Genomic DNA, 23,073 nt, shown 5'->3' with positions numbered 1-23,073 from the left:
CCAGCCCTAACTGGAGATTGACTCTCATCTGTGTGTTGAATATTACCTCTGTCTGTATTTGGTGTCTTGCCAAGTATTGAAATGTCTTTCCTGACACAGCAGACTGGAAAATGCTGGAGCAGTGTGGAAGCAGCTGATCTCTCAGTCCTGTCCTTTGCTCCACAGTGAAACACACCAATTGCTACAGTTTATCAGTTGGCAGAATGAAGTGGAGAGATCACGTCTTTGTGCCTGAAGGGGAAAGAGGCAGCTGAGAGGGGGAGAGGTGATGAAACACAATCTCTATGATTATCATGGTGATAAATCCAAGTCAGCTTCGGTTCTCTCTGAGCACCTTTTGGCTCTGCTGGTGCTTGCCACTTGGAGGTCAGATTTAGACTGTGGCTGTTCCTGGGTTTTACATGCTGACACTGGGAGGTATCAACCCTGCTCTTGCTGCGCAGTTATTAATGGAGGCACAGAACTGTTTAGCAGAGAACAAGCTGAGGTGGCTTTGCCTGTGTCTCCACAAGGTGCTATCCCAACCTGCTGAGGGCTAGTCTTGGACCTGAGATGAGGGCTGTCCATTTCCTAGAAATCACAGAAGGAGTTTGGAAAATGCACTTCTCCCTTGTGGAATTTGACATTTGCACATGTAATTAAATCAATATAATAACATACAGATATCAAAGGATGTTGCTGAGAATACTTCTTTGCAGCTGTGATTCCTCGTGCCTCTCAGGTATCACTGTAAGTGATCAGACTTGTTTGGTGTTCTCAGATTACCCATCATTTGAGATGAGAGCATGCTGGGTGCAGACATAAGAAACTCCAAAGCATTCGGAAGCCCATTTTGAATCTGCAGACTTTGCCTGCATCGTGGTCAAAACACTCCCTGGCGTGAGCCAGCACTACTTCACCTTCCTGTGAAGCTGTTGTACCGCTAACTCCCTTCCCGTAAGAACTAAAAAATTGTGGGTTTCACAGCACTTTGCAACTGTTTGGACAGCCTCTGCTGCTGGGAGTTGACACTGCCAGACTTTTATCTGCTCTCCTGCAGATGCTTGAGCTGTTCCTTCTTTCACTTACACACTAGGGACTTGTGTTTGAGCTCTTGTTACTGCTATGAAGTTCCAGGTGATCATTAGCCCCAGCAGTCAGACAGCTCTGAAGTCCTTGGGATTGGCTTTCTTGCATTAGAGTTTTGAGCCCTGGTGAGAAGCCAAGTGCCTGCAGTGTTGACACTTCCAACAGTAATGAAGGTGCTATAACAGGCAGAGTGTATTCCAGGGCACATCTTCCCCTTCAGTGCATCTGCCCACCCAGTTGTTTGCCAAAGAGAGAGACTGCATGAGAAGCATCTGCTTTGTCCAGTTTCCAAAGAAGTTGAAATTTTGTGATGAACTTCAGAAAGGAGAAACTCATATTTGTTTAGCAGCACCCCTTCCTTGTAGAGGAATGGGATTTAAGGGCAGTGCTGTGAAAAGCTGAGACCTGCAAAATGCTTATCTTTGGCTTTTGTACCCTGTAGCCTTTTGTGTGTCTTTGGGGATATGACAAAAGACTGCTTACTCTCTGCTGGGCAGAGATCTTGGTTCCCTGCTGACCTTTAATTTAATGCTGTATTTTGGGCGTTAGTTACATTTTACTAGAGGCAGATTTTCACAGCAGTCTGGGAATTAGAACTGTTTATTTCTTTCAAAGCACTAAGGGAAAAAGTCTCTTCTATTTTAATAAGAACATATCTCTTGGCTTTTTAAATTCCCATTTTCTCTCTATCCCAATTCTCTCTCTTTCATTTTTTAGGATTGTTGAAAACATTCTGTTAGAAAATTGAATGATTTCCACAAATAATGAAGCTCATGATTCTTTGCCTAAGTGCCTGCATTTCAAAATGACACTAAAGCCAAAGTGCTGTGATTCCCTATTTTCTAGTAATAGTTGGTCTGTTGGGTAAAATCCCCTATCCTAAGAACATTTTCTTTCTTTTTGATTGTCAATAACTGAATTAATTTTAAAATTGATGCCTCATGGAGGGATGTAAAGTCCTTCCAAGAGATGCAGAAAGACGATTAGGTACGAAGGCCCTTATATATGAAGCACTGCTCCTTTCAGGCACCGAGGTGCCATGTTGAATCTCAAGGAATTGTTGAACCATAGATTTTATGCATTACTTTTTTTTTCATGAAATGTTCTGTGAAGTGCTTTTTCTTGGTGAAGATGTTGTTTAGATGAAACCCCAATTTTTACTATGAAATTTTTATCTCTACCCTTGAGAATACTGTGGAGGTTGAGAGGATGGAGTTAAAAAGTGTTTAAAAGAAAGAGAGGAAAAATGCAGAGAATGACAAGTCTGACAAAATCAACCCAAAGCCATTTTCCTGCATATAGTATTGCTGAGATGAGATGTGGATAAATGAGAAGTCCTGATTGCAGTTAAGAGCTGAGGTAACAGTTCTGATGTCTTAGAAACACCTTCCTTCATCAATTTGCTTTGCAGTTCACTTGGATGCAGTTGTCTTTAGCTTTTCTCTTGGTAACCTGAAGAATTAAGAGTTTTGTAGTCTTTTATACTGTCTGAACAGAAACACCACCCAAGTGCAGTGAATAAAATGACGACTCCCCCATTTTCCTCTTCTGCAAGAACTGAAGTGTAAAAGGTTTTATTTATAGATAGAACTTCTAGATAAGTGATTTGAACAATAGTTGAAAACAGCATAAATCAGAAATAAAGTTATGGTGCTCAGTTAAAGAGCTTTGAGAAAATGGTTTTGCAGACTAGTTTCTGAGTTGTCATTGAATCAAAATGGAGGGGCAGTACAAATCACTGAAGCAATAAAAGCCAAAGTCATGCCACACCTCTCATACCTCATCATGGCTCTGAACTTGGCACGTCAGAAGGAGAAATATTTAGAGATATTTGGAGAGTCAGGAGCTCTGAAAGATAAATCTGATTAGATTTGTTTGTTTCTGTGCAGCTTTTTAAGGGTGAAATGCATCAACTCTTTAGGAACTGGCAGACAGAACAATTTGGTGTTGCTGTGTTCAGGTTAATGAAAAAAAGAAGTTAATTGTGATTGTAATACTGAAATTGCAGAGGAATGCATCCACCTGACTAGCAAATAGCTAGAACATTGGGAATGACATCTCCCCTTAAAGAAACTGAAGATCCCAAAATGAGCACAAGCCACTTTGACTTCCTCTCTGTTTCTTCTTGCTCACTTGGAGAGTAACTGAGAGCAGACTCTGTCCCCTGTCCTCATGGATCTCCAAAAGGAATTCCTCAGCTGTGATTGGAGCCTCAGGGCAGAACTAATTTTGGTTTTGCCTTAATTTCTTAGTTCATGTAATCCAAAGAGAATTCCACAGCATTTTGTTTCTTCCTTACTCATCAAATATGTGGTTGGTTGATGAGGCAGAGATTCTAGCACATACCTGATGCTTGCTAGCTCAACCTGAACTGAGCTGCCATCCTTAGCAACAGCTCCCATTAGTCATTTGCTGCTTTTTCCTAAGATTGCATCTCAAGCTATTGGTGAGGAACTGAGCTCTGGAGTATCCTAAAGCCATTTGGCAGATGGAAGGTTTCCTTGAACAGTTTTTCCTTATTGTGCTGACACTGTGATAAACAGTATTTGCTGCAAACTGGCACTGGCTGATGTGATCTTAGAGAACATATTTATAACTCAAAGGCAATGGGGCTGAGTTAGAGCCACAGGGAGGAGTGATGGAACTGGTTGTTTCTACTGTCCTTTATCCCTAATCTTTCCCTTCAGTCTAAGGGAATACAGTCACTAAATAGCTCTTGGTTTTGCGGCTGCCATTAACGGGGACTAAATTGCCTGAGCTGCAAATGAAGTTGTAAAGGTCTCTACATGAACCCCTTCTCTGGACCTGTTGAGCTGTGGATGATGTTCCTGTGCTTTTCAGCACTCCAAAAATCATGCCACCCACTCCAGAGCTGATGGTGGCAGATAGGAAAGGCTGTAGCTATAAAACACCGTTCCTGTGCTAGCTGAGCCTGCTGTGGTTATATTAGTGGATTGTACAAATGTGAGTGTGATCTAGTAACAACGCAGTGTGTTCCATCTCATAAATACACTTCAGGGACAGTCACTGTCAGTCTCCAGAACTGGCATTTTAAATAGAGATAAAATATGAATGAAGAAGTAATATTTTTCTTCACTTACTAGTGTTGCAAAGATGATTTCCTCAAGGTCACCTATAACACCCCTGAAAGAGTGAGAAGATATGTGATGTGACTTGTTTTTTCTACAAGGTGTAGTCTTGTGAGCTGTTATGTATGGGATTCTCTCTATCTGTCCAATTAATTCAGCTTAAATTTGGCACCTGTGAAAAGAGATCATTTTTGTCAATGTATGCAGATCTGTGATCTGCAACAGTGGGAAAGAAATCTCCTGAGTTACAGATGTGTTCTTATACTTGGAGAAGAGGACTTTAGGAATTTTTCCTTTTGAAGGGTTTTCTGTTGTCTCTTGAATTCATAAAAGTCACATTTTCAGAGTTTCTCTGACATTTTCTACATATGAAATACAGTTTTCTGGTACTGTATGACTTAGTTTATTAGTGTTTCAAACATATTTCAAGATCAATGAATGGAAAACATTGATATGTATAGAAGTGTTATTAGAATATTCTTAAATATAGGATATTTTTCAGTATGCCCAAAATGGTGGTGTCTTTTTTTCCTGTTGTGTTTTTGTGGTTTTTTTGTTTTATTGTTTGGGTTGGTTTTTTAAATTATTATTACTATTATATTTGGGGTTTGTACCTTCTTGTGAATCTTTGTGGTCCAGAGGCTCCTGTGAGAGTCCTCTGCCCTGCTGCAGTCAGGGACTGGGGAGCCTGGCATGAGAGACACCCCACTGGGACCTGACCTGACCTATAGGCTCCTGTCTCTCAAGAAAGAACAAACTACTATCTGTTTCCTTGCAAGTTTTAATTTTACTACTTCTGACTTGAAATAAATCATAGAGATAAATGGAGGTTGTGTGGCATTTGTGGTCTGGGATATGACCATTTGTCAGCACAGACAGCACAGAATTGGGACCCAAGCTTATGAGAGATCCCCAATAGCTCTCCCTTTTCATAAGGAATCCTTGCATTCCAAGGGAGGCTGTCCCTCATAAGCATGAATGTGAAAACTGGAGATTGCTGGTGGTTTTTTTCAGTTAATTCTCTTTAAAAAACACATGCATTTAAAAAGAAACAGAGAAAAAAACGTAGACCCACTGAACGTTGCCCACTGCTCATTAGCTGTTTCTAAAAATAAATGCAATTGAGATAATTAACAAAATGCTTCAATAAGGCATTATTTAATGGGGGTGAAAGGGAGAGGGTTGGAAGAGAGATAGGTAAAAACAGAAACAGACACCCATCTTAAAGCCATCTATGTTGAAAGCCATTGTTTCCGTGTTCATGAAGGAAAAACATTCATATGTTACAAAAGTCCAGAATTAGGGTGGTCTTTGTGTACCTTAATGTGTCTGCATTTTGTATCTTTGTACTTATACATTCCAAGAATATTTATTTGTATTTTTAATAGGTTTCTGAATTCATTTAATAAATGTTTTGTTAGTGCTGAACAAGTATTTAAAGTGAATGGAAACATAATGTAGGAATTAATTAATAAATATAGGGAAAAAGTGGGGGTCATCAAGGTTCACTTCATGAAAAATGTTTTCTTTAAAAATGTCACTTTAGTCTTCACAGAGCTTGCAAGTTTATTTGATAAAAGTAAGCAGGTAGACACCAGATGTATAAGCAAAATAAGGAAAAAGTCAGACACTTGCTAGGTTGTTTATCCATCAAGGACTGTAATTGTGGTCCTGAAATCCCTGCTTAGATTCTGGATGGGGTTTGGAAAAAAAATCAGTTTACTACTTGAATGAAAGCAGGCACAGATTTTAGGAAAAGGCAAACCAGAATTCAAATCTTTTGACTTATTTAACATAACTTATTTAACATCATTAAATTGCTTTGTTTGTAAGAAATGAGCGGCTGAGCGATACTTTTTTTCCATAAGATTGCAAACCATTTTTTGGACAGTTATCAGGAAAGAATGATAAGCCTGGTAGGATACTGGTGCACATCTGTGACAGAGCTGCTTTGTCTGGCTTCCTAAAATTCAGTCCACCTCTCCTGTTGCACCCTCTGCCTGCTTCATCTTGTATTGTTGGAGTCAGGATGCTGAGGTCACATCTACGTTCAGGTGGAGACTTCCCAGAGTTGGCTGTAAGAAAAACAGAGGTAGTTTGCTCTAACTTAGCCAGATCAGGACAGATAATAAATTATAATATCAACTAAAATGAAAATGCAATTTTGTACAGAATGGCCATTGCTTTTATGAGTGGACCTGTGTGAGCTTTCAGAATGCCCTGCCTTGGTTTGAGGAAAAAGGGAGGCTGTCAAGATGCTTTGCCTTGTACAGAACTACCTGTGTTTACCACCCAGACTGTCAGCAGGGTGGACACAACTGCAGGTCCCAGCATAGGGCAGTTTTATGAGACCTTTTTTACTTTCTCCATCCTCCCCACCTCTCTGAAACATGGCCGTCTCATTTACTGCTGCAGCTCCAATACCATATTAATTTATGGAGTATGAAAAATGAGGTAGTTTTGAGTTAACGAGGAGGGACATGGTGCTTCACAGACAGCAGGATAATCAATCAAAAATAGCGAGTCAATGTCCTGTTAGTAAAATGGAGGAAAAATAATAGAATGGGTGGAGAGCAGCTCTTGAAGAAGGGGCAGGTGGGTCCTTTTGAAGACCATATAATTCTCTGACCTTGATTTTTAGTCATAAGAGCTGACTCACCAATACATATTTATTCCTTTTAGAGGAAAATTGTCGCCCCATCCCCACCAACCCCAACCCCCCAATCCAATAATAAGTGGCAAAATATATTTTTATTTCATGTTTTTACAAGGTGAAGAATATAGAAGCTCAGCAGTACTGAGTGTGTTCTCATTTTTAATAAACTAGATTAGCAGAGTCTGCAGGGCACGTGCTGGCCACAGTCTCAGTTTCTGCTGTATATACACATCTGCCTCTTACAGTGTAAATGCAGTAACTCAAATGTCCATTCTGGTGTGATTGATTCTGTATAAAACATTTTATCCCAAGCAGCATTGTGAAACTTGGAAACCCTTCTGTGACTGTGTTAGAATCAGTTTTTCTTCACCGTGGAGTTGGCTAGGCTAGATTTTAGTCACATATTTCAGCGTGTTTTGGAGTGCTTGAGGCTTCTTTTTACATTAGTCAGAGTTCATTGCCCTTGACTATATCTGTCCTAAAATGCCTTTTTTCATTGTACACAGACAAATGTTGCTGGAGTCCAAAAGTAATGATAGGGATTTTCTAAGTGGTGCACAGATGCAGTGAGGGAAAACTCAGGCTGTAGTTTTCTTATAAATCTGGGGAAGCAACACTTAGACCAGTCATTGTGTCTTGGAGGAGAGTTTGGTGGTGCCTTTACAATGGGTCCTACAATATTTTGATTCTCTGTTTCAAAAAATCAGGTTGCCCTTGTTATAAGAAAACTAATCTGACATCTTCTGCCTTCTTTGGGACCCTCCCATGGGAGACCAACGTGGTGTGTTGTGAACTTGTGAAGCAGTTGTACTTCATGAGATGTGAGTGGCTAAGGAGTGGAGGCCAGAACAATAGTGCTCAGGGCCTGAAAATGGTTGGAAAGATGGGACAAACTTGGCAATTTTCTAACTTTTGCCAATTGATTCTTAAAAAACCTGTCAGTGTTATGTTGCAGATAAAACCTTTTTGTCCCCTCTTGCAATTCTGTTTCTTGCACTAACTCTTCAGGACACTGCAGTGACCAGGGCTCATGTATGTGTGTGGAAGGATATGGAAAGGAAGGTACATGATTTTCCCAAGGCTGTGAGGTATCTGTGACCCTGTTGGAATAGGATGTATCAGCTGTAGTTCACAGCCATTGGGACACTCACCTTCTCAGTGTGTAATTGCAGGCAAGACTACCCCCATAAACCTGCAAGGATTGTATCATTGGGAGCTAATTAATAAACGTGGAAAATGTCAGAGCCAGTGAGCTGGAACTTGTACATCCTGTTCCTACATCCTGAACCTTCCCATACTGGAATCTCTGGCACCTGAGTTAGCATGCAGAGCTTTCAACCACAGTGGATAGCTTAGAGCTGCTTACCATGCAGAGAACTGAGATGACATCATGTTTTGTAACTTCAATTTTTGGGGGCCTCAGCCTTGCATCCAGAAAATTGATAGACCTTCTCCTATCATCTTAACTTCCTGCAGTGAGGAATTGTTAGGAAGAGAAGTACATTAGGGACAGTGAGGGACAAGAGTAATAGATGCCAGGTAAGTAAATTGAGATAGATCATAAGCATCTGGATGTGAACAGTGATAAAGCTGACTGTTGTCTATGTTCTCTCTGCAAACTGACTAAAAAGCAGAAAAATAAAGTGGGTAAGCAAAGGAGAAGCAATGATGCATTTAAAATTGTATTCAGGTTTAATGGCCTCAAGGGAGATACATAACACAATTTTTATTTTTCTATAGAGTCATGAAACACTCTACTGTCCTCAAATGAAATAGACTGCTGTGTGCAGGCTGCAAAAGTTTACCCCATGAGTAACTATCCATGCACATCTTTTTGTTTTCTGTAATAGGGCAACTACTGTGAGTAAACTTATACCCACATGTAAAGTGTTCTCCCAAGTGAGACCTATAATCAGAGGAGTGTTTTTATATAAATGGTGTTCTCAGTTCCAGCAGCTGTGGTGCACACAGCCTGTCCTTACTGATAACATTATTTTCTGTAACTATTTCTGCTTACACGGTAAGCTACAATAATGGTGAAAATTACTTTTAGTTCTATGGAAAATAGCACAACCATGCATTTACTCAAATAACATATAATTATAACAGTGAATGCTGCTTTTCTCTTTCTGTGAGCACTGTTTAGGACCAGAGCTATTCCTTGTCACTAAAAGAGAAGACAGTGACCCCAAAACAATGTATCAGATGTTGTAACAGCTAGGGCTTTCCTCTATAGAATAGAGTAAAAAGGCATCATGCAGAACTATGCTATGTAGCAATACCAGACTCCAGAGCTTTATAATAATATAGATCAGAAGCTTTAAATTCATGTGGAAGCACTGGTTGATGCCTAAGGTCACCAGCTGAGGTTCCTCCTACTTCTGGGCGAGGTCACAGGATTGCTGGTCAAACTGGATATACAAAACCAGCCATAAGTGGTGACGCTTGTAACTTATTTGGCAGCTCCTGGAAGAGTGCTATGTATGAACATGCTGTGACATAGAAAAGCCCTTGGCAAAATAGCTGCACAGCACTGAAGTGGCCTTAGGAAAGTGGGATTACTATGGCAGAGAACTTTGCTCTGATCATCTGTGGGGGGTTGGAGAATGTGCAGCTGTAACAAGAATATAATGGGCCTGAGTAACCAAGGGTAAATACTGCTTTACTGTGGCAACGAAAAGGTTTTACAACCAACCATGTGGCTGTTGCCAGTCAGTCACTCTTTGCCAGGCCAGACACATGCTTTTTGGATGGCTTCCATCCCCACTGGCACCTAAAATTCAACAAGCAAATGCTTGCTGTGCCTTGTAATTAAAAGTGAAAAGTACATGTGGCCAGTGCCAAAAAGACAAGAGAAAGAGGGGAGATATGTTGTTCTGACCTGCTTAGCAGCAAAACAAAGATAAGATGTTCTGCTTTGTTGGGTCTAGTACATTGGCATGCAAATTGGATCCAGCCTGGGATTTGGCATTATGGGCAGGTTAGGATGGCAGCCTTGGAGTATCTGTGTTCTTTTCCTGTTCTTCCAGCCATGATATATTTTCATTTCCTACCTGTCAGTGAGGATGGCAGAGTGGTTTTCCTTGAAAAGCTTTTGCTTTTTATCCAATTTAGCCCTGATTTGCTCCTGATCCTCAGGGCATCCTGCAAGGTGCATCTGTGCTCTTGTGCAGCTGCTGGAGGTGGTGATTAAATGAAGTGCTCTCTCCATAGGGAGCGGGATGTTCGAGCTTGGAATTCTGTGAGGTGTTTTATTTTGATATGGCAATTTGTGGCAGGTATGGCTGTAGTACCAAGAGCCTCCTGTAATTTTGTACAAATCAGAACAATTAATTGTGCTTGGAATCTGGATATGATTGGATATGAGAGACAATAGAGGTCAACAAAAGATTAACCAGGGTTATTACCTGTAAACAAGCATGGTGGGTTGATGTGCATCTCCTTAGTGAAGGTGAGGTGGTGCTGGTCCTCATTTGATGCACTCCACTGATGCCCATTTATCAACCAAAGACCCTGCTGTTTTAGGTTAAAATAAAAATTTATTTTATAGCTTGTTACTTTCTTCCTGGTAATCCTTGTCTTCTTTCATGTACCCTCTACTAAAGGCAAAACATTCTGCAGAGACACAGGACCTGCACAGGACAGCATGATGTGCTCTGATCATTCTCTCTTAACGCTGCAAGGATGGTGAACCAACAGATGGGTTCCCCCTGACACTGGTGTCACAGATCTATGCTATGTTCTCAAACCAGTTTAGTGGATTAGAGAGCTGTCAGCCTCCAACACAGCTGGAGGGGTCCATGGAGGAGGTCTTTCACATGATTTGAATGCTTACAGAAACAGTTGCTGACATCTGGAAAGTTCAGTGACAAGCAATGTGATCTGCAGAGTAGAGGTTGGTTTGTAATTACAAAGAAGTCCTGATGGGAAGGAAGTTCTAGAGAGGGGTTAGCATGAAGTGTCTGAAAAGTCTTGAGAGAGCTATTTGGTTCTTTGGTCATGGAACATAAAATACAGACCCAATGCAAAAGTCTCAGGGAACTCTTATTTCATTGCTCAGTTTCCATGGGTGTTGGAGTCATTTTTCATTATCCAATAATAAATACAGTAGTGAAAGTCACCTTTAACACTTAAAGATTGCTTGGATTTTATGGGATTGTATTGAAGTGAGTGCCAAGGTATAAAAGCCTTATGGTTGAGGTACTTTTATAACACATGCTTCATAAACCCTTATAAAGTGAGTGCAGTGCACTTCATCCTTTAAGATTACAGTGCTATGGGTCTGAGAGTTGGTGATCTGGTGCTATATTCATTAATTAAATCTGCCATTAATGTTAAATTTTGGGCAATAAGAAGTGAAGTTACAAGAAGTTGAAATAGGGTACGTCCAGACAATTTATCTCTCATGAAAGCTCAGTGCACCTTTACTGCTTGACTGATGCCCACAGGTTATCCTTAATGTTAAGGGGGTTTTTGAGCCATGTGAAGGAAGAAGGAGCCCCAAATCTGGGCTACTTTGTAACACAAGGGATTGCAATGAACATTTTCCTTTTGGGTCACAAGGTAAGCAATTATATGAAAGCTGTTGCCCTTTTCATGGATGTCTTGTTTGGCGTCCCAGAGAACAAATGTCCCTCTTGTCACAGCTGCTGATCACTAATAATAAATTTCTTTCCTTGTATTTAAGTCCATGGAATTTCTCTCTAGAGCAGACTTTTATCACGACTGTGTCCCATTTTTTCTTGTCTGACGGATATTCTTGGTGACTGGAAAACAGACACTACGTTCCTTTCCCCTGATTTTTGCAGCAGTTAGTATATCTACAGGGCAGCGGGCAGGTATTTAGCCATCTCTGAACATCTGTGAGAATTTGTGTAAAGCTAATGTGTGTTTCCTAAACCAGTGCACATCATTCAAAGCTGATCTTGTATCTTGGCTGATTCGTACGGATGTTACTTTTGCTGATAAATAGACAGTTACTTGTGACACCAGCACTTTTTTGTCTCAGAGGGGTTTGGGCTGATTTAATTAAACTGAAGTTTTTTAATTGAACTGACACATGGTGAGGAAAGAACTAAAAAAGGATGAGATTGTCTTCACAATGAGTTGCACCTGTCCTCCGTGAGAATGGCAGAGAAGGGCTGCAGATACACTAAGCAGCTGTGTTCATACCTTCAGGGGCATCCTTTAACCTGCAGGGCAAGCAAATTGCAATAATGATGTTGGAGAGGAAAAGAATGGGAGGAGAATGAATAACCAAGTATTTGCTGGTGAGAAATTTCAGATGGTCAAACATTTAATCTAAAATACTCCAGCAGTAAATAGTTGCTTTTCCCATGAGAGATTTCCAAACTACTTGTACTGAACATACTTGTGATGGACTGATGTTTTGAAGGAAGAAAACGATTTTTGTATCTTTAAACCTTTAAATGTCATTGGATTTTGGTTCTTCAGTTTCAAAAGGAGGAAAGAATATCATAAATCCAAACAAAGTAAAAATCCTCTGTTTGCATTGACATTTCAGCATAAATTGTTGAAACTTTTTGGTTTTTTAAACTCAAAGCTACTATGGAATTTTGTGTGAAGTAGTCTTGGCCCCATAGGTCTTGTAGGACCATAACACCCCATAAGTATTTTATATCAAAACAGAAAATTAATAATAATAATAATAATTATTATAATAATGCTTTTATTTTTTAAAAAATAGATTTGTGTTTTCTTGTTGATGATGTAAATGTGACCTGTCTTTAGGAAAGATTTAAAGCATCTCTGAGTTTAGGGGTTGGTGGGAAAAGACGAAGAAAACCAGAAGAAGCTGTTTCACTTGTAAACTGAGCACATTCAATTTGGAAATCCATATGAAGCTGTAAACGTGAAGCTTCAAGTTTCTGTCTTTGAAACAGTATTTGTGACAAAACTCCTGTTTCAGTTGTAGGAGAGGATAATGCAGTGCTACAGAGCAAATTCTAATACTTCACTGAGGAACTGAGGTTTTTTTGTAGCTAAGCATGGTTCTTAGGTGTTTTTTTTTTTAAACTGTTTTGTTTATTTCCTTTTAGAGTAGCACTTTACATAGGCAAATGGGAATGTGACTGGGACCTCTGAAAAGGAGTGCTTAGAAAAGTGCATTAAAGGGAAGGGAGAATCAGGAGGCAATACACAATGGTTTAATGCTGTCTACTTATTTCTCAGAACAAAAGACATTTATTTGAACCTGTCTTCTTTATTCATTTAGTGGGATCCTTCCCACTAATGTAGCTGAGTTGTACTACTGCTACAGATATTGTACCTATAAAACTGCTCTCTGCTGATTTACAGAGATGTGCTTTGGTAATTTACTGTGAAAATTTATGTTCATTGAGAAAAATAAAAGGATTCATTGAAAACTAATTTTAATAAAAATGTCCTTTATGTGGCATGTTGCTTTGGAGTTTTGTTCAGTGGTGCTTTATTAACAAATTAAGGTAAGTACAAAACAGATCTCCATTGTGTTGGGATGACACGGAGCCAGGGAGTAAGAGTGGTGATAAAGCTTTTGAATCTGATGCTATGGATACAGGTAACATCATGGGGAGTTTGTGTGTGTGTTCTTGTGCTTCAGGTTCAGAACAAGAAGGATAATGGTAAGGTGCCAAGGAGGCCTGCTGACAGCAGGGCCAAGCCATGAAGGGCACGGAGTGCCGAGTCATAGGGGAGTCCGTGGCCTAACTGCTGTAGACAGATTCAGGCAAATACAAGCTCAGGCTACCTGTAGCTCCATGCCAGTAGAGTCTGGGCATGTTGTAGCACTGTGCCTGTGAGAAGTGTGCTAGCTCATCACTGGTACAGTTCAGTATTCCATATCACAGTTGTCTTTGTGCCTGGCTATCTTGGAGCACAGGAAGAGAAATGGATCACCATCTTAACTTCTCCACCTGCACATAGCCTATGTGGAAGCAGTGCTGTGGAAGGTGTTTGCATTAACCCAGTAACACATCTGGAATCTTAATTGGAGTAGTAGGAACTCAGATTCTTAGTTGCAAATTCTACCCTAATTTTTATTATGTTAGCCCTATCGAAGGACATAACTTTTTTGTATATTTGTGGTGTAATATAGTTTCACGTTCCTTCCTCCCTACTTCTGCATTCGTTCAGAGCTCCTTTAAGGGTCCTACATGCTCTCCAACAAATACAAGTGACTCTTAACTACTCCTGTGATTTGAGTACCAAATACATGATGACAGGTATAGATATGATGCCTCCCCTCCGTGTCCTTTCTGCCTGTAGCTTGTGCTGTTTATTTCCTGTATTAAATCCCCTTGAAGTGTTCAGAGCTGGACATGTTTCCTGATCATGTACTGAATATCACAGTCTATACATTGTAGGTAATGTTGTTCTTACAAGGTGGCCTCTCTGTATTATCTGTCTTCCGTGTGCTTCACCCACTGGTGTCGATGTTCTGCCCAACTGGAGATCATTCAGAACAGCTGTGTATGTGTCATAATTTCCCCAAAATTCCTGCTTTAAAGGAAATGCACCATGTCCCGAACAGCTCTCATCCTCTGCATCTATTCCCAAGGAACTCTCTGAAGTTCAGTCTGATTTTCAGCCTGTTTTGTTTGGTCTGGTACTTGCCATTCATTGCTTACTGAATTTTGGAGGTCAGGAAAAAGTATGTAGCATAAACTGCCTCATCTCAGCGATGTTTTCAAGGACTTACCCTTAGCGGTAACCCATCCTGCCTCCCCTCCCCCTCTCCACTTAAACTAGAGAAGGTACCAACTGAAAGGCTATTTTATTTATGCATGTATATATATATATATATAAAATCTAGAATGTAGCAAGGTGAAAAGTAATTTCCTTTTAAACAAAGGCTGCCATTTAATTCAATTTTATAGAAAATGATTAGATCTTAAAACCCTATAAATTACATTTGACAACTCTCTGGTGCTCCTTTGCTATTCCTTATGGCAATTATAAAAGGCAACACAGGGTGCTGGCAGAAATGCTCATTCTGACTGCAGTTTGTTTACTGTCTCTTAATGAAAAGTGATTAATCTAAATCACTACTGGAGTAGATCCTTTGTCCTGGCCCCATAATGGGAAGTGGTGGTTTCAGACAAATGTCCTGCTATTTCACTTGCAATAAGTCCCCTCCCCCTGTAGCTTCCAGGAGGAAAACCAAAAACAATAAAAAAACCTAATAAACCCAGAGTCTCTCACTCTGCTTCTCCTGTGTGCCAGTCCTAGCTGTGTGGCTGGTGGTAGCCTTTTGTTTTTCACTCCAGTTGAGCCTCTTTTCTTCTGTCCTGCTCTGTGTACGATTAGCCTTGCCAAGGATGGATGACAACAGAGATGTTATGTGTGTTCATTTGAAGAATGGAGAGTTGATACAGGAACTGTGCAAAAGGGCAGGGGATGACTTATTTGATGTCCCTTAACACTAGGTGTGACTGTTGTTAAATTCTTTCACCTTTCCTTGATGGTTTTCTTATCTGATCTTGCAACCCCTGTAGCGCATCCAGAAAAACAAACTGCCCAGTCTTTTGAACCATCTGGTGGAAATGCTGCCTTTTCTGCCTCATATGACCCATTTTTTGAACTGTCAACCAAAGTGTTGCAGATCACATGCGAAAGGGCTGAGTGGGTGTTTTGTATGTGTACCACTTCAGCTGCATGCCACTGTTAGTTCTCTTGTGCTCCTGATTAGAGGCCAGAACTCCAACAGTGACCTTTTAATATCCAACATTATTAACTTTGTAACCATCTATAGTATGAGGTGGAAAATCTTATTGCTGAAATATCCTTTATTTTAAATGTAAGACCTTTCTGGATTATTTTATTAAGTGGGCAGCTTTACATCCTTCTTCCATTCAGAAGAAGCGGGTGGATTTTACTGTGTTACAGTTCTCTGGCTCAGGCAATGTGCTTTTGATGAACAGTGGTGTACTTGGAGGACAAAATGTCTCTGAAGTCTGGGTCACCAGTAACAGAAAAAATGTCTTGAAATAATGGTCAAATAATTATTGTTTGGAGCAAAATGAAATATTATTATTATCTGATTATAAAGAAAAAATGTAGCAAGGCTTCCTTCTAGTTAGAGACCTTTGAGACCTATTCTCAAAGTTAATTCCCAGGGAGTTAGTTGCCTATGGGAACCTTTCTCATTCCTCAGGCTGTGCACCAGAACACAATGCAAGTGCACTTCTTCAGGACCTGTGGTGTGGTTTCCTGTGGGAATGGGTGGAGATTGCTTTTTGGGACTGATTAAGTGGTTTATGTGAAGGATGTTGAAGGAGCTTTGAGCTCCAGTGGGATTCATACAGATGGCTTCACCCTGGGAAAACACTCAGTTCTAGTTCAGCTTTTCATTTCTTAATGGAAAGGATCAGACACCATTTATGTTATGTTCACTTTCCCTTGGTGACTTCATGGAGTTAATGAGCTGCTTAAGATTAAACAAGCACTGAAATTTTGTGCCTGATCAAGGTCTGACATACCAAGGGTCTTACCATTCCTTTTAACTGATTTTTGCTGTCAAAATTAATGTGTTTTTCTTATGTAGTCTTGAAGCTGAAGCTCTGTGAAGCTGGATAATAAAACTTAACATGGACATGTGAGTGTAACAAAACTGCAGCAGATCTCTGCTAGCTGATCATTCTGCAGTAAGCTAAAAAAGGCTGTTCCTGGATCTGTTTTCTTGCTGAAAGACAGTTTCTATATTTGATTCAGCTGCTGTATCAATAACCTGCTGAGTTTAGAAAAGCTCTAATTTATTTCCCACTGTTTGCCTTTATTTTATGATACTGGCATTTGCTTTAATGTGGAGTCGTTTTCTCCAGATGTTAATAATATGGTGTTAATGTTTCCACAACATTTTCTTGATAACATTTATGTAGAGCATGCCATCTGATAGTGTGGAATCAACCCATTTTAAAATACTGGTAATAATTTTCTAATTAAAATTAGAGTCTCAGAAGTGTTTTCTTCCCTGTACAAATTGAGGTCATACACTTTCCCGTGCTTGGGGAAAATTATGTTTTCACTGAGTGAATATGTCTTACTGTACAAATTGGAAGTATGATATATGAGATCATGTATCAATGTGCGTGTATAAGCACATGGACTGTTTTCAGATGACTGCAGCTGATCCAGGTAAGCATTCTGTCTTTCCAGTGAGGTGATGCTCTCATTCATAGCTCTGCAAGTTGCCAAATAATGAGCCTTAAATCTCAGGAGTGCTTTGTTTACTTTCAGAGAGAGTATTCCACATTTGGTAAGAGAGGTAGGAGACTGAAAAGGGTCCAGGAAACCCTGGTGTGTCTTCCTGAGGTTACTATAGCCAACCAAAATCAGCTTTTATACCAACGTAATATTTTTCAATTTTGCTGGACCTTTTGAATTTATCTAAATAAAATTAAAATGAAAAAAAGGAATCACCAAATAAATCAGTGAATTAAATGAAACTGAAACACAAAAAAAGGATCCTATTTCGTCAGTTCTATGGGTTGTTATACTGTTGAGTGATATTCTGAATACATTTAATAATAGTCAGTACTATATGACCTCACTTCTAAATGATGTTCAGTTTCACTTTTCCAGTAACACTGTTTTCCCTCCATTTTTCTATTTAGATCATGCTTCTTAGTGATCCAGAGATTGAGAGCAGCATCCTCATCAGCTCTGATGAAGGGGCTACCTACCAGAAGTACCGTTTGAACTTCTACATCCAGAGCTTGCTCTTCCACCCCAGGCAGGAGGAGTGGATCTTGGCCTACAGTCTGGATCAAAAGGTGAGCAATTCATTTTGTGTTTCAATGGTTATGAACCAGGAGTTGAAGGGGATATTGTCTGGAACGGTGCAGTTTAAGAGATGATGTAAAAATTATAGTGTGCTTTGCTGTTCTCACTTTGTAGGTTTAAATGTTCTCAAAATCCACCCAAGAGACTGCAAAGCAAGCTCACTAAAAGGAACTGAGTGTTGCAGTGATCACGATGGGTATGGAAACTTCAATAGTGGTGATATTATGAAAAGAATTAGAGATTTGACATGATGTATGGAGCTGTTCTAAAAATCTATTGATTTGTAGGCTCTTCTTGCTGAGCTGTCCCTGGGGATGGAGCACTCAGGCTGAGTTGGCCCATAACAACTGCCTGTGGAGCATTGTGGGGTGCTCATTCTGCTTGCAAACTGAACTCAGTTATCTAGAAATTGGGGAGCAGAAACAGATTATAAACTTCTCTGTGCTACTTTTAAGTCAGTTTGCACTGAGAAATCTCTTAAATCTGTTACTTTGTCCTTAGCAAGTTTGGTCTTACATAACACTCAGTTGTCTTGAAAGGTGCTGAGCAGGGCAGGTGCAATGTGATGGTAAACTGCTGTGACTAAGGAGGTGTGTGCTTCAACTCTGGAGCTGCAGTCCCTGCTACAGCATGAAACTGAGACATAGACTGGATGATTAAGTTACAAATTCTAGAAAGCTTAAAACTGGCCAAGCTTTCATCTTTGCTCTCTCATGTTTCCATCATCCCTAGACTCTGGAAAGCAAAAATGTACTGAATAGCCACTAAGATTTTCTCATTGTGGTGAGTTGACCCTGGCTGGAAGCCAGGTGTCCACTAAAGCCACTATATCACTCCCCTCCTCAGCTGGACAGGGGACAGAAAATGCAATGAAAGGCCTATGGGACAAGATTAGGACACGGAGAGATCACTCAGCAATTACTGTCATAGGCAAAACAGACTTGACTTGAGAAAATTAGTTGAATTTATTACCTATCAAATCAGAGTAAGGTAATGAGAAATAAAGACTAAATCTTAAAGCTCGTTTCTACCACCCCTCCCTTCTTCCTGGGCTCAACTTCACTCAAAACTTCCTCTACGTCCTCCATCCCAGTAGCAGAGGGAGATGGGACATAGAGGTTGTGGTATGTTCATCACACATTGTCTCTGTTGCTCCTTCCTCCTCAAGGAAAGCACTCCTCACACTCCTCTCCTGCTCCAGTATGGGGTCCCTCCTACAGGAGACAGTCCTACACAAACTCTTGCAACGTGGGTCCTTCCCACTGGCTGCAGTTCTTCATGAACTGCTCCAGTGTGGATCCTTTCTATGGGATACAGGAAACAGATTTCAGGGTCACAAGCCCTGACAGCAAACCTGCATGAGCTCCTCTCCTTCCGTAGGTCAAGGGGTCAGCCTGCCTCACCATGGTCTTTCGCATGGACTGCAGGGGAATCTCTGCTTCAACACCTGGAGCACCTCCTCCCCTCCTTCTTCACTGACTTTGTGTTTGCAGGCCTGTTTCTCTTACATATTCTCTCATTTCTTTTTGGCTGAAGTTGCCAGTTTGGTTTTCTTCCTGGCTTCTTAAACATGTTGTCCTAGAGGCACAACCACCATCACTGATGGATTTGATCTGGGCCAACAGCAGGTCCATCTTGGAGTTGGATGGCATTTGCCCTGTTGGACAGCTACTAGCAGCTTTTCATGGAGGCTACCCGTGTAGCCCCCCCCCCCCCCCCCACCCCCCCCCCCCGAGACCAAAACTTTGCCACACAAACCAAATACATGTGTTAATCTGTCAGGTGTGTGTATGTGTGTTCTGGGTGGAATTTTCAATTTCTGCAGTTATTGTTGAAGCTTTCTAAACTAGTCAGTCTCACATCCCAGCTATAGGAACCATATAGCTAAAATACTGTGCCTCTGTATTTGATATTTTCCTTTGAAAACCTAGTGTAAGTCTTTGCCAAAGTAGCTACTCAGAATATAGTCAAATAACACTGTACTTCTTTGCTTCCCAATGCAACCTTTCCATCCACTTGTTAACAGAATTCAACAGCAGGCACCAGGTGTTTAGCTGCTATGCTACTGATGATTCTTGAGTGACATTTGCAAGAACAAAGCTATTGTAAATACACTCCTTTCATAGTTTCAAGTCCTTACTGTATAAAGGAGTTAGTCAAATGTCAAATAGTTTTCTGCACTCAGATGTTCAGTGGAACACTTGTTTTGAAGTAGGCTAGAAAGACCAATCTATTTATTTGATGTCACAAAATGGTTTGATGCCACTTTTCAACTGGAGGTAAAGATTTTATATGATCCTGGTGTTTGTACAAAGACAGCCTTAAAAGGAACAGGCATCTGATGAGGTGCTCATGGATGTGAGAAGCCAGATGTGACAACATACTGAGCGTGTGTTTGCAAAGAGATCCATCTGCAATGAATGCAGAGTGTTTCCTCTTGGGTTGAAGCAAAGTACTTCTATTTCCAGTGCTTTGTAGTCTTTTTATTAGCCACTGGAAGAAGGAATCAAAATTCAAGGTAGACTCATGTGATTGGACTGTGAGGTGGTAATTGCACTGCCCTGGTCCAATACAACAATAGCAGTCCAGGAGCATTTTTGCTTCTGCTCCTTCAAACCAGTGCATCTGTGTGCACACCTCAGCTGCTCTCTCCTGCTCAGAAGGACAAGGAAAATGAACTGGATGCATTTTATCCCAGGAACTGAACAAGATTGTCCACAGTGTAAGAGCAAAGATGAGGTGGTCTGTAGCTTGTTGATCAAATGGAAATGGAGTAATGCAAAGTTCAGGCTTCTCCTTTATGTCTGCCTTTGCATTAAAGGTCAATTGTAATGCTTTTCTTCACTGTTCACAAGGATGGCCTGAAGTCTTGGTAAAAATCTGGTCCTAGAATGGAACCATGGAGCAGTACTTTTTTCAGTTGAAGCATTTTCTTGACATAACCCAGGTATGGATTGTGCTCAGACACATCTTGCCTTAGTAAGAGCTGTAAAAGAACTGTCACTGTGACTCAGGATCATGAAGCTTCACTGCAGTTACCAATGATACTGAGATAATGGGCAACACTTACAGCGTGACAGAAGTGCTGTGTGAAATCCCCAGATGAAGGGTTCTGAGAGGCCAGTGTAATACATTCCTGCATGTCTGGAAACAAGAGTACTGCCACAGCTGAGTGGGAGCCAGAAGTCAGCCAGGTCCTTCTATTAGGTTAGGCCAATGAAAGAATGGAGTGTCTTTTAGGTTATAGGTCCTATATTTTTAAGAGGATTCATCAGGTCTTTTGCATCTTCATGTGATTGTTGTGGCTGTTCTCCTCTCTTTTTCTCTAGAAGCCATATGTGGATCCCACACCTTCCCACACTGCTGTGCCATGCCTTCTCTCCTTGATGTGATTATGGGATCGTGCCAGTGGCAATGACCATTTGATCTCTCAGCTGCTCACCAGAAAAGAGATATCAAGAGCTAGAATAAGTGGCTAGAGAGGCTGCAGTAGTGCTCTACAGTTATGAGGAGGCTTTCCAAAGAAATGCCATCCTGCCAGGGGCTAATTGTCCCACTGCAGCCGAGTTCTGCTGGTACTCCTCTGTCCTTCATTTTTGTGCTCATTTTTCTGTGAGGCAGCATGAAATTACTGGGCACAAAGTAGGTGGAGCTGGATCAAACAGTGCTTGCTTTCTGACTTCACGTGTCCATTTTTTTGGGATACAACTCTTCTGAAATACTTTTGATTTGATGTGTAAGAGAGCAATAAAATAGAAAGTTCATTAGCCTGTAACCTGCAGGTAATATTCACCCATAGATATTGTGACAAGGAAGGTGCTGATGAAAGTCAGTGACTTGCTGTGTGCTGCAGTGGGAAACCATAGTCTTCCACCTGTCTAAATTTTAAAAGTTTATTTGATCCTTAAAGACTATTTTATTGATTACTTTAGAGGCAGATTTAAATATGCAAATAACTCCAAAAACAAATGAAATACATACAATTTGATTGCCAGAAGCAGAAACTATTAAGGGAGAAGATCTAATCCATCTTCTCATAACTGTGAGTGTGTAAACAAGTTGGCAAATTTAATTTCATTTCTTAGATTAAAATATATATATTTCAAACTCATATAAATCTCATTAGTTTTCTTTCAGTTAAAAATAATAATAATAATAAAGTTTTAAGCAAGGTGTGATCAAGTTGAAAGTTAATGAGAATGATAAATCTGAAAATCCATTTTGCCTAGTATGTTATTTCACACAATAAAATGAAATATCAACAGCTAATGCCCGACAAGTAATTTGGTCACTGCCTAGATCAAAAGATTTCAAAATTGTTATTTCTATAATAATAGAAAAAAAATAAAGTTTTGGTATGAAATAAAAATAGTCAGTGTTTTGGATCTTCCTGCCAGAAAGTTTTTCTCTAAGGTCTTCTGAGCTACAGTTCTGTGGCTGTGATTCAAGCCTCTTTTTAATGATTGTTTTATCCTAAATATCCCTCCTTCTTTTTACATAACTTTTACACATTTGACCACAATTTAAGCTGTTTAACCAGTTGATTAAAAACTCAACTAACCAACTAGAAGAACTCAACACATTTTGAATTCTATCCTCTGAACAGTATTATTGTCCCTTCCATGTTGGTGTTTTAGAAAGTCTATTCTGTATTCTAAAACTTTCTTTAATGAAGGAGAACATCTCAACAGAACTTCTCCTTGAAATATGACTTCATATTGAGAAAATCAAAGACTGTGATGTTGCTTTTTCTATCAACTGAAATAATTAAATACACAACAGTTCAGTCACAAAATCTTTCCTTACCACTCCCACACAGGTATGGTCCTTCTTTCTTGTGCTTGGGACAATTCCTGGGAAAATATTCAGTATGATGGAAGTCAACAGGCTTTCTTAAAGATATTTTGCTCTGTGGCTGTTGGTTACTTTGTTGATTTAAGGACAACTCACAATTACCAATTACCACCATATGTTTTCTTTTTGTAGTATCTGAAGAATTATTGAGGGTACTTCCTCAGTATGAGTCAACACAGCATAGCGTTCATGTTCTTAGTTTTTGTAGCCAATTATGACCCTTCTCTGCCTTCCTAACTCTCTTATCATCAAATAAATGCAGTATGGCTAAGCCAAGAAATCTGTTTGTGTGGGAATGAACATATAACAAGTTCATAGACCCTGATGTCTTCTTACAACATATAAAGCAAGGGCAGGAGGAAATTTTGCAGAGCTTTAAGCAAGCTTGGGTGAGTGTGCTACTTCCCCCTGAGCAGCCACGTGACATTGTGCAATTATAAGGCCCTGGGAGATTAATTGCTCCTTGTGAGTTGAAAATCTTGGATCTCTTCCCAGTAGCTTTGTGTGTATGTGTGTTTATTGATAAAATACTGCAATCAGATGTATGCACGTGTTGCTTCTGTTAATGGCCCCCATGGCCTTTGACAGAAGGTGGACACTCTGTAAATGTTATAACCAATTTGC

General features: G+C 40.1%; 1 protein-coding gene across 1 annotated transcript in view; it reads left to right on the top strand.

The window, feature by feature from the left end:
- Positions 1–23,073, top strand: part of SORCS3 (sortilin related VPS10 domain containing receptor 3) — a 279,510-nt gene that overhangs the window by 137,151 nt on the left and 119,286 nt on the right. Inside the window, exon 4 of the mRNA XM_071563732.1 lies at positions 17,427–17,585. Coding sequence (XP_071419833.1) covers positions 17,427–17,585 — 159 coding nt within the window. The remainder of the gene's footprint in view (positions 1–17,426; positions 17,586–23,073) is intronic.

This window comes from Pithys albifrons, chromosome 9 (genome assembly GCF_047495875.1).
Source record: "Pithys albifrons albifrons isolate INPA30051 chromosome 9, PitAlb_v1, whole genome shotgun sequence".
NCBI lineage: Eukaryota > Metazoa > Chordata > Aves > Passeriformes > Thamnophilidae > Pithys > Pithys albifrons.
The sequence above is the reverse complement of the archived record's forward strand: the minus strand, read 5'-3'. Positions and strand labels throughout refer to the sequence as shown.